This window comes from Asparagus officinalis, chromosome 3, assembly GCF_001876935.1.
Source record: "Asparagus officinalis chromosome 3, Aspof.V1, whole genome shotgun sequence".
NCBI lineage: Eukaryota > Viridiplantae > Streptophyta > Magnoliopsida > Asparagales > Asparagaceae > Asparagus > Asparagus officinalis.
The window spans coordinates 100,098,530-100,111,325 of record NC_033796.1 but is presented as its reverse complement, the minus strand read 5'-3'; the positions used below and the strand labels follow the sequence as shown (position 1 = coordinate 100,111,325).

Here is a 12,796-nt window from a genome sequence, read left to right as displayed (position 1 = left end):
ATATTTGCAACATTCCTTTCCATTAAGTAATTAATTTGTTAGCTTTTCGTTTCCTTGTTTTTGTTTTATTTCTGAAACAAAGTTTGACTACGTAACGATCTTTTGAATTGGGTAGTTTTCACGGGCATAGTGTCAGGTGACAGTATTTTTTCATTTATGGAAAGCTAGTAGCTACTTTTTCTATGGCAGTTTTTGCTTTTATTACATGTAAATATTTGCTGATCAGTTGCGGTTTTAAATCTCTATGCATTTTTTTTGGGTTAGGTTTTTTCTTATTTTTCACAACATAGTGCAAAACTATTTCTGTCTGCCTATATTGCATGATAGTTCTTGAATTCCATGTTAGAATCAATATTTCTCATGTTATTACTTCGAATACTCAATATAGTTGACAAAAGTTATTTTTCCTGGAAGGTTAGCTTCAATTTGCCGAAGTTAGATGTGAAGTTTATGCACCTGGGTCAAGGTCTTTCTGTTCAGAACAATGTTATGGGCATCCAACTGAAATGTAACAAATGCACAGCATACGAGGATTCTGGGGAAACTGCATCACATTTTGATCTCCAAATGGACTTCAGTGAAATTCATGTATTTGATTTGTTTGAGTAGTTATCTATTATTTGTGAGGCATGATCAGGTTGGTGCAATTTTATGATATCCTTCCTCCCCTTTTTCAGCTGCTCAGAGAAGGCAGTAGTTCTATACTGGAAATTCTAAAAGTTGCTATTATAGGTTCGATTGATGTTCCAATTCAAGTAAGCCCTTCATCTTGCTTAAGTTTGTTATTTATATTCTGATGCTTTTTAATCGTTAATGTCTGTTCATAATATCTTAATCATCCAGTTGTTCGGAGGGATGCTTATATTCTCTCTTGTGTTTAGTTTTCACATGATTCAGCACGCACACATGATCAAGTACTTGTGCAATGATGACTTAACCAAGTCATTTGCTATTACTTATTAAGTGATTCTATCCGCTCGCTCTTAATTCTGCATTTATGTTTTCTTCTTTAGTCTTTACATGTGTTTGTCGATTTTTTTTGGTTATTTATTTATTTATTTTTTGGGGTTGGGGGTTGGGGTGGTTACAGATGCCTAAAGGATGAAAACTTTTATTTGCTTTCATGATTCATGCTGAACACACACCGTTAGGAGTGATCTCGACAAAAACCGATTATGCTCATGGAAAACCCATACAATGATTCAAATATCATCTCTATCTCATTTCTCAGCAAAGACCTGTTCTTTCTAACGAAAAAGTGAATGCGTCTCCCTTCAGTCTTTATAATCTCCAGAGCTATGAGTAGGACTATCAGATGAGATTTTCCTTGTATGACCTTACTTTTTGTGGTACCTATGTAAATACGTAATAATACTCAGCTAGCCAGTCCTGTACTTTAACATGTATCCAGCTTACCTGTACATGCATTTCAGATTGTATTTAGCCTGCGAAAAACAAGCATGTATATTTAGTCTACCCTGTCATTCTTTTGCTGCTCCCTTCAGAGAAAGCACTCTTAAGAGCCTCAGATTTTTGTTCCCAAGATTCTTGGCAAGTAGTTAGTTTTATGTCTTTCCAAGTTATTCAAGGGCTGTCTATTAATGAATATGCTAATTCCATTACATATGAATATGTATGTATATAACTATATATTATTATGTTTGCTATCTATAAAACACTTAGCCTTATCAATCGCGATAAGCATAAATTTTCAAGTTTTGTAGTGATGATAGATAGCCCTAAATGGAACTGAATGGAAGAGTTAGACTTGTGTGACCGACCCCAAATATTTGGGATAAAAGCCTTATTGTTGTTGCTGTTGTTGTTGTGCAAACACATATTACACACACATGCATGTATATATACATGTATATGACAATCATATATGTGTATATGTGTGTGCGCATGTGATTTCTTTGCCTTTATTTCCAAAGGAGCAATTCAGTTCTTTAAGGTATTGGTGCTTCCTTTTGGGATTCTGTGAAATTCTCAGTTTTTTTCCATGATTGAACTGTTTAATTAGTTTAGAAAGAGGGGTGAGGATCTCTCTATTCTTGATCACATTTTTCTTTCTTTCTTTCTTTCTTTCTTTATTTTTTCTTTTTTTTTCGCGATAAACAATCGTTATCCTTTTGTAGCCTATTTATTTATTGCGGACTTTGGTTGTAGTGTTGTCTAGACCATATACAAAGATCTGTAGAAATTCTTTTCTTCACTAGTTCTGATAAATTTTTTTTCTCAACTCAATGCTTTAATTTTTAAGCTAGTGATATTGAATATTTTAATCAAATGTAAGGGATACATAAATTTTGCCATTCCTTTCCTAGATCAGGCTGGGGCGGAGACACCTTAGCTCACCTATATTTTTAGAAATTAATTCCAAATAATGGGTAGAAATGGTAATCTAAAATACATTCTTTTGTTATTATTTGAATTTTGAGCTGCTTTTAACCTAGGGAAATTATTAAAAACAAACTTTGTTCTGTCCTGCACTCTTGATAATTTAAGACAGCTTTTGACTCTTCAACTGGAAGAATCAAAAAAGAAAGTCATGAACCACAAAGTTATAGGTCCCATCATTACCTTCAAAACACATGGGCATTGCCCCAATCTGGCATATGTATCATTAGATATGATTAGCTCCAGACATGACTTATTTTTGCTGTGCATCCTGGAATCCGAATTCCAGCCTTGAGGTTCAGGTTTGTCCCTTTCTTTGCTTTCCTTCTCCCATGGCTGAGCCTAAACTTTGTTATGCAGTCAATCTCAATACTTGCAGTGAGACTGAAGTGGTGTAATGCATGATTGTTCTTCAGCATGTTTCTGTTTGCTTAAACTTCCCCATTTGCATTTTTTAATATAAATTTTACAGTCTTCTCCTCCAGATGTCCCATAGATATTGTTGAAGTCCTTAATTTCTGCAAATGAATTGGGTATGTTTTCATTAACCATCTACTTTGACATTTTATCATAATAAAGTGGATTATCTTGGTGCTTAGTTATCGGTTTGAATCCGGGGAAGATATTTCTTTGTTTTGGTTTATTACGCTTCATTTCATAATTTTTTAGCTGATTTAGATACTTGCGAAATTTCCTCTCATGGTGTTGATTTCTTCAGAATGCTTCCTCACTGAATTTTCAATAGCTGAATTTCCACTAGTAAAAATTATAATTGACTCTATGGTTTCTAGATTGATTTCTCTGCATGCCTATCATTGCATCTAGGGAATTTTATTGCTCTCCTCATTGCTTTCTTTCCTTAGGTCAATAAATAATGGTTCCTGATATGCTGTTTTCTCCCATTAGTTTGTCTGTCTGTTGGGCTGTTTTCACGATGCCATGACCACATTGCACTTAAGCTGGTTGTGCACAGCTTGGGTGGTGTGTGTTTTTTGGTTCTTTGATCGTATTGGTGTAGTGAATAATCTGGCAGTTCATGTTCAGTTTGCATACTGTTTTATGCTGCTCTGCATGTAGGATTTGTTGTTTAAATCTCATTCGACTTCAACTGATTTCTTGAACAAATTGTTTACTCATTGGTTATTTGGTTCATGTTGTCTTTCAGTACACTTCTTCTATTCTTTCTCCCCTTTTTTATGTTTATGTTTATGTTTAAAAGTTTAACTAGTTTATGTCATCTTTCTGTAAAGTTTGTTACTTATTAAGGTATATGGATAGGGATATGTATTGAATATCCTTTGATACTACATGTTTGAGACTTTTGTGTTTGTTAACTTGTTATATCCTTTTCCGTACAAGTACAATCTCTTTTATTTATTGCCCATATCATGTTTTTTTTTGAAAAATCATATTTAAGTATAGGGTACTTATTCACATCTTCTTCAGTTTTCAATTATTACTTTGTTATGTTTAGAGATACTTATGATGCCTTTACTCTCAGCTGCTTCAACCAGTTAGAACTGAGATTGATATCAAGCTTGGTGGAACACAGTGCAACTTAATTTTTAGCAGGCTGAAGCCCTGGCTTCGTCTGCACTTCTCGAGGAAGAAAAATATGACATTAGATGAGGAGGTTTCTTACAAAGAAGGGCCTCAGACAAGCAAAACCAAAGCTATCATGTGGACAAGTACTGTTTCAGCTCCAGAGGTGACTATCGTGCTTTATGGGCTTAACGACTTACCACTATATCATGTAAGTTTCACACATTCATCATCTTCATGTTTATACCCTTCAACCATAGTTTTCTGTCTATATCTTGCTTAGAGCCCCTTATTCCAAAAAGTGTGTAAAAAGTGTGTGTGTGTGGGGGGGGGGGAGGGAGGGGGGTGAGTGGGGTGGGGGGGGGAGGGAGGGATCTTTGTCAACTTAAGTGGATTAGACGTTATTGTCCACTAACTTTATAACATTGATTTTACTGTGAGATTTGTGCTAGCATGTGATACAAATCAATGCACACTTCTCAAAATAGCCTTGATGTCTTGCATGAATCTCAAAGCAAAAATTAAAGGCTAAAAAAGTTGGTGGACAAGACCTCCTATCCACTTACATATATTTAAGAGGATAAGAGCTCAGTTCCATCTGGAACTGGCCTGCATAGATTTATACGGTTTGCATATAGAACACTGGTTGATGTGTATGTGTATGTATAGGGTTTGATGATTATGAGTTTGCGGCACCTTTTTTAAATTGGTTACCAGGATATAAAAGGTGGCGAGACCCTGGCATCCAATGTCAGTAGCATGGATTGGAGCCTCACCAGTCACAACATATCCATCTCTTGGTATCTTTTGGTAGCTCGCTTAACAAATGAGCTTCCACCACTCATCCATTATTTGCATATCATGTAATATTTACTTAACTCATTGTATGCATCATATATGTATATACATGTGCGCACAAACAAATGCAACTATTGTGTTGACATTGTAGGAGACCTGGAGACTTTTTGTTGTACCTTAAAACCTCATGGTTAATTTGAGTGCACAATCTACGCTCTTGAGCGTACGCATTTATGAATGGACATATATGCATATAATTATATATCTGCGTGCATGTGCTCGTACATGCGTGTGTAAATGCAATTGTCTATGTACATATATATGTGTATCTATGTATATTAATAAAAACAAATCAGAAATTTACGGCCTATTGTAAAATTCTTGATTTTTCTTTTGCATCTTTTATTGTTCTGTATGTGGCAGTGTTTATGTGCCACGTTATTGGTACTGGCAGTATGTACCCAATAAGCACATTATATTGCATACCATATTTCATTACCGTTACAAAATCTTCCTTTTACTTCTAAGTATATTTAAGATGATGTATCACAGATCCATGGTACATGTTATTTGTTAATGCTATTTTATTAGTTTTGGATTAGAGTAGGATACTTTTCAAAGCAGCAAGATACAAATAAGCATTAAAAGCGTAAGAATTTAAAATAGTAGAGCGTAAACATTTTATTTAAAATTTTAGTTTAGAATAGGTGAAAAAAGATTTCATATTGTACTTGTTTATGATTAAGAAATATGTGGAGTGACCATTATTTATACTTAGGGTCTGTAGTGAGATTGAGGACATGGTTCATAGATTCCGAGTGGGATGATTAGAACTGCTTTCTGAAGGACACTTAGGAAGTTGAAGGAAAAGTTCTATGGAATGACTAATGAGATTACAATTATATACCTGAAAGTGAAAAAACTGTAGTAGCCTATTAAAGTGGCTAAATCTGATTGCAACACTGTTGAAGTATGAATGTTAGTTTACAGTTTTGAGGCCTATCAGTAGGGTATATGCCATTTCTTAATGGTTTCTCCATTATTTCATTCTTCTGCTTCATGAGCATTTGAATGATACATATGCATTCCTTCTTATGATGTATGTACTATGGAGGACTTCGTAAACTTCTTGATTGTAAACTACAAGAAAGAGGATAACCATATTGAATTCATGTAATTCAAATGATGGTGGTTCTGACTCCTAATATTAATTTCAAATTAGGCTAGTTTCTTGTCTCTTCTTTTGACTGTCTCATATAGGAAAATAGGATTGTGAACGTACTTGAAGTGGAAACTTAATGTGAGCCTCTATCTATGGTCGTTAGTTTATGCGGCTGCATTTTTTGAGTCTGTTAGTTTTGTTTTCTATTCAGTAGTTGTACGGACTTATGTATCTCACGGGGAGCAGAATGGCAGACTGGATCTTTAGAAAGCTTCAAGTAACCACTGATATGAAATTTCAGATCCATCCATTTAGTTTATTTGGCATGGGGCTGGCATGTCTGCATCGCACATCGTTTGCTCAGTTTCTTTGGTTGGTGATTTGGGAGTACCCTGTATAGTTTGGGTCTAGCTAGGTTCAGTGTCTTGATGGGTTCTATCTGGTTTGTAGGTTCTGCTCTGGTAATCTAGTTTGGCTGGTTATTTTCTGGCATGCTCGTGCATTTTCACTGTATCTTTTTTTGTTCTCACAAATGGTTCTATTTCAAATTTTGTATGATTAACTCATATGTGTTGTATTTTGAAGTTCAGCTTGCTACTTTTTCCTGTGGAATAACCTAAAAGTAAATGCTCTCTATGATTGATCTTTATTTAGTAGGTCTTGTTTGCATAGACATATCATCCTTAAGTAAATTTGCTCATGTCTAGCACTTGTCTGCTCATCTCCAAATTTCTATTCCACCCTTTCTGTTTTTTTCCTTCTTAAAAATTGCCTCACGTGATTGTATGTTCTACCACAAACTAATCAAATAATGCTAGTATGTCATGTTTAATCTTTGAAAATTTCATATACAGAGAAAAAGAGATCCAAAGGATTACAGTGGTCTTATTATTCTTCTATGATTATATTTCTGGATAATGCAGGTATGCTCGCAATCATCTCATCTGTTTGCAAATAATATAGCCAGTAAGGGCGTTCAAGTACATGGAGAACTTGGTGAATTGCATTTGCATATGGCTGATGACTATCAGGAGTGCTTGAAGGAAAGCTTGTTCTCTTTAGAAATCAATTCAGGCTCCTTACTGCACATTGAGCGGGTTAGTCTCGATTGGGGACATCGAGGAGTAGAATTGCACGAGGAACATGATCCTAATAAGTGGAAATTGATTTTTTCTGTGGATGTAACTGGCATGGGAGTATATTTTGGATTTCATCATGCTGCATCTCTTATTTCAACCTTGATGTCCTTTAAAGCACTGATAAAAAGTTTAGGTAGTTCTGGGAAAAAAACTGTACAGACCAAAGTGCGTTCTAGCAAAGCAACTTCTAAAGGGACACAAATTTTGAAGGTAAATCTTGAAAAATGCTCAGTAAATTATTGGGGTGATGTGATCGTAGAGGATGTAGTTGTTGCAGACCCCAAGCGTGTAAATTATGGTTCACAAGGTGGGGAAACAATAATTACTGTTTCTGCTGATGGGTCACAGCGCACGGCAAGCATTATATCTACTGCCCCCACTGGTTGCAAGAAGCTTAAATTCTCATTATCCCTTAATGCCTCTCATCTCAAGCTTTGCTTAAACAAGGAAAAACATTCTACACAAATTGATCTTGAGAGAGTGAGATCAATCTACCAGGAGTATTCTGAAGAAAGTAGGCCTGGTGCAAAGGTGACTCTAGTTGACATGCAGAATGCAAAATTTGTGCGTCGCTCTGGTGGCCTCAATGAGATTGCCGTCTGTTCTCTGGTCAATATAACTGATATAGCAGTCCGATGGGAACCTGATATGCATTTGGCATTGTTTGAAGTAATGACCTCCTTGAAGTCTTTTGTACATAACAAGAAGAACCAGCTTTCCGATGGTGAAGCTTTACCTAAATTTCCAGATAAGGAAGTAATATTGGAGCAGGCACAATCTGATAAGAATAGCAAGAAACGGGAGTCAGTTTTCGCCATCGATGTGGAGAAGTTAAAAATTTCAGCTGAACTTGCAGACGGTGTGGAAGCCGCGATTCATGTGCAGTCTATCTTTTCTGAGAATGCAAGGATAGGTGTATTACTTGAAGAGCTTATGCTGAGTTTTAATGATATCAGGCTCTTTAAAAGTAGCCGCTTGCAGATTTCTCGAATTCCTGTATCTGTTATGAGCAATTCGGCTGACGCAAAAGTACATTCCACAACTACATGGGATTGGGTGATTCAGGGTCCTGATATTCATATTTGCATGCCTTATAGGTTGCAGTTACGCGCCATAGATGATGCAATAGAGGATACATTGCGAGGTTTGAAACTTATTGCTGCTGCTAAAACCACTCTCATATTTCCTACAAGGAGAAGTGCAAAGAAATCTAAGACTAAGTCTACGAAATTTGGATCTGTCAGATTAATCATACGTAGAGTTACAGTAGGTATTGAGGAAGAACCTATTCAAGGCTGGCTTGATGAACATTACAATCTTATGAAGAATGAAGTTTGTGAGTTAGGCGTTCGATTGAAATTTTTTGACGAACTTGCCTCCACTGGGAAGTCAGGAGGTTCTCGGCCAAATGAAACATGTAACGGAAAGAACTTTGTTCACAATGGAATTGAAATTGACGCGTCAAATGCAGCAGCTATTAAAAGCTTGCAAGATGAAATCCATAAGCAGACTTTTCAGTCTTATTATCAGGCATGCCAGAGATTAGTGTTGTGCGAAGGAACTGGGGCATGTTTGAGTGGCTTTCAGTCTGGTTTTAAACCAAGCAAAAATAGAACTTCACTTCTAACAATTTCTGCTACTGAAGTAGATGTGACCCTTATCAAAATTGACGGTGGTAATGTGGGGATGATTGAGTTCATAAATAAGATTGATCCTGTCAGCTTAGAGAAGGAGATACCATTCTCACGGATGTATGGAAGGGATATTTCTTTGAATGCTGGATCTTTAACCGTCCAACTTAGGGATTATACATACCCACTCTTCTCGGGAACAGTCGTCAAATGTCAAGGACGTCTTGTACTTGCACAACAGGTCAGGCTCAACTTTGCTTTTTCTTGTCACCAATGGCTAGTATACTTTTATTTTCTAACTGTCAAATGCAACATGATTAAGTATTTCTTTTACGTCATTATCGATGAATAGTTGCATTTACGCATGTTCTTTTCCGTTTGTCCTCTTCATGTTCTTTCTCATCATTGTCATCAGCAAAGAAACGAACTCATATCTGATGTAAAATATCATGAACTGTTGTTGTTAAGTTGTGGTGTATGGTTGTAAGATGCTATCTCAATATTCAGTGAATATTTACTTTGCCTTTATTTGATGTGCAGAAAATAAGAAAATAGGAAGCAATAACTATTATTATTTTTGTCAAAATGTAGAAATATTATGGTTCTTGTTCATCTCAGGAATTTATGGTGCTCCCACATGATGATATATTTAATGTTAATTCACCTCAAAGATGGTCTTTAGCGGATATATTTGAGAAAAGACTATGATTGTTATCTCTGTCGACAGATCACACTAGCAGGCAATCAAGTTCCCCTCATGAAACTAGCTAACTTATGGTTACAACTCACAGTCTCACGCACATGGTGTAGGATAATAATTTAATATTGGCGGATAGAATACAAAAGAAAAAGTTTTTTGGGGAGGCTACGAGGACAAAGGGCATTATATATGAATGACCTATGGTCTATGTCCTTATATAAGAATAACATTAGCATGTTAAGTTTGATTAAGCTATGATATTTTGCTCATTGGTTGGAATGTTAATTTTAATACCCTGATCACTTTTTTGACCCCCTATGTATTCATGTGTTTACATGTGCTGTTTCCTCACATCATAGTTTCAAACTAATTTGGACCAGAACATATTCTGCAGTCCAAAAGATCTCTAATAGAGAATCAAGGTTCTGTTTGCTAGACTATCCTCAATCTGAAATAGAAAAAGAACTTGAAAAAATTACTTCTTCGGATATTTCATATCTATGTCATCATTTGCACGTAAATACGCTGATACTTAAATTAAGTTTTATTACAGATGTCAAAGAAAATCAACATGTTCCCCCAGTTTATTGCAATATCACCCGGAAACTTCTGGGTATCGTTTTCCTTGAAGTCCCTCCTCATACTTTCTTTTGAAGGATGAATCAACTTATTAATTCATGTCAGAAGCTAAGAAATTAAAAGGTAAGCTTTGCTTTTAATGAAAGCTGGCATCAAGAGCTAGCTAGTAGAATTACTAAGGTCTTTGTATGACTTGCCAAAGTTTAAGAGCTCCTGAGTTTTTTTTAATTTTGCATCTGCCATCTCTTTCCTCCTTGAGCTAAGCCCATTTTACTCAATTCTTATTTTGGCAACAATCTTGCACCTAGGGTTTACACTAGATCGCTGGTTAGTAATTAGATATCTTGACAATTTTTTATATAACAGAGTTATATATTTTCAAGTTGTATTATTCTTCCACTTTAAGCAGAATCTCCCTGTGTGCATTATGAAGGAGATTTGCATCATCTGGTTTAGATGTAAGCAGGAGGTTACAGGATCTTTACTAGATCAATCCATCTAGGACCACTTAATAGGTTATCTACCTTTATCTCTATCCATGTCCCTCCCATTGTCCTAAACTGCATATTAGGCAGGAAGCCTTCCATCTTAAGAAGCCTTCTTTTCTTATGCGGTGCCTCTTCCACTGTACTTTACCTTCCAGGTAGTTTATGGCCGAATCTCAAAGGATGTAAATGGTTTCGAACAATTGTAATCAATCCATGCTTGTATCCATATGCGTGTGCATTCCAAATATCATTTATGATTAAATTTAGGTTCAATTGTGGATATAAATAACTTTGAGGTGCTTGATTCAGATTTGAATTGGACTAAGATTTGGGCAGCTGGTCGTAAGTATTTATAGGAATTAGTCTTCCCTCACCCCATATACTCATGTTATTCATTGACCTTACCCATTAGTAAAATAAAAATGAGAATTTAATGAGGGATCTGCATTCCTTTTGTTCCTTTCTTTTTCCGGAATGCATGAAAACCTTAAACTAGAAAAAAAAAATCCACGATCCTCATTTTCGTTCTTTCAGTTGAAATGGTCATATAACTTTCCTATTCATAAACTAGTGGTACCCAAATTCATAGTTTTTCAAATGACTTCGGTTGCAGCTACCTAAAACCTTTGCCCAATTTGTTTACGTCTCAAGCTCCAACCCCCGACAACAAAAAAAAGCTACACACGTAAAGCGGAGACAAGCAAAAGAGGAAACAAAGCCACCTGGAGAGAATAATATTTGAACTTAATTAGTGATCCATCTCTAACCATGTTTTATGAAAGGTCAAAGTGTGATGATTCTGTTGGTTGTGATGCCACATGGCTAACGATTTGATATCTGGACAACTTCATGGATTTTTTTTCACATATGTAGTGTACTGACTTTGACATACAAAGCCCAGCGTCTTGATGGGCATACAAATTCCAGCATCTTGATGGGCATAGAAATTCCAGCGTTTTGATGGGCAGATTAGTTTTCTCCATGTATGAAGTGTCTAATTTTCCTTACTGCATTGAAGTCGTGGAATAAGTGCAGCGACTGCACTCACATGCAGTGATTTTGTTTAAAGGAGATACACCTAAAACTGATTTGAGGTGAAGTAACTGAACAATTTTGATGGAAATGGCAAGAAAATATGAGGTCAGTAGACATTATAAAGAAAAATAGAAAAAGCTTTGGTAACTTCAGTTCTTCTAAGTAAAGTAGACGAGTATAAGAAATGTTAATATCTTTGTTAATGCCCTACATCAATCTGTTAATACGAGCCTTAATTGAATACCATGACTATAATCCCCCTATGCTCGTAACTGTTATTATAGTTTGATAAAATTAACAGTTGTAACCAACGTTTTAAACATCGGTTATTGAAAATATATCGGATGGTCAAAATTCATATCGGATCCCAGTTATCAGGATATATCGGGAATAAGTAGTAAAAATCGGAGTGTTATATTGGATGCTAAGCGTATATAATATGATAGTAATCTCAGCACATTTAATGAAACATAAACATACTAATATATAAATAACACTTGTTTAGGATCACTTGCCAAGTGTTTTTGTTTAGTGGAAGCGAAATAGAATAGAATTGTATTGTTTTTGTTTAGCGTATGCTCGTTGAATATGGAAAAAAGAGGGTTTTTGTCTCCAAACCCGAACCAGTTCACTTAGAATGTCAATTGTAAAAAATCGGGTGATTTTAGCCAACGAGAAATCGGCCGCTTATCAGAGTTACACTGATATATTAGGAAAAATCGGCTCAAAACTATATGCGATATATTTTTGCAAAAATCGTATTGGTCATAGCCCAAACACTATATATAGAGGATAAATCGATAAAATCGGCCTATTTTTAAAACATTGGTTGTAACAAACACAACATTGCTTGCTGCTTGAATGAAGTATGAGGTTGAGAAATCATGTTGTATGACCCACACCCACAAAGACCACGTGTGCATGCTCAAGTAGACGCATAAGGGGAAGTTGGAATAAGATCTGTAATATGAAATAACCAATATTTGTCCATCAATTAAGGATGTTGAACTCTAATTTTTTTGTTTAAGTTATAGTTCATTTATGTCTTAATTCAAGTTTATATGGTGTCTTAAGCCCTTTTGCTATCTTTTGACGTTTATGAGCTTCAGAGGGTTTTCAAATGACACTTCTGAAGTCATGTATTTTTTTCATAAACATTTCTGGTAGAATGTTGCATTTTTGTCATGAAAATGATATTATTTCTTAATAGTTCATTATGTTAAACTATAAGAATCTATTTTGTGCGTGTTGGGAAAAAAGGAGCTGGTGTTTTATGATGTGATAAAAATCTATTTGGTCAAGTTCATGGAGAGCTTTTAGTT

The 12,796-nt window shown here is 35.5% G+C and overlaps 1 protein-coding gene across 3 annotated transcripts in view; it reads left to right on the top strand.

The window, feature by feature from the left end:
- Positions 1-12,796, top strand: part of LOC109835051 (protein SABRE-like) — a 75,704-nt gene that overhangs the window by 35,346 nt on the left and 27,562 nt on the right. For 2 of the 3 annotated variants that reach the window (XM_020403049.1, XM_020403051.1), the window contains 4 exons: positions 415-588; positions 678-755; positions 3,902-4,153; positions 6,826-8,913. In XM_020403049.1, the coding sequence (XP_020258638.1) occupies positions 415-588; positions 678-755; positions 3,902-4,153; positions 6,826-8,913 (2,592 nt within the window). The remainder of the gene's footprint in view (positions 1-414; positions 589-677; positions 756-3,901; positions 4,154-6,825; positions 8,914-12,796) is intronic. The other variant, XM_020403052.1, reaches the window with a different exon arrangement.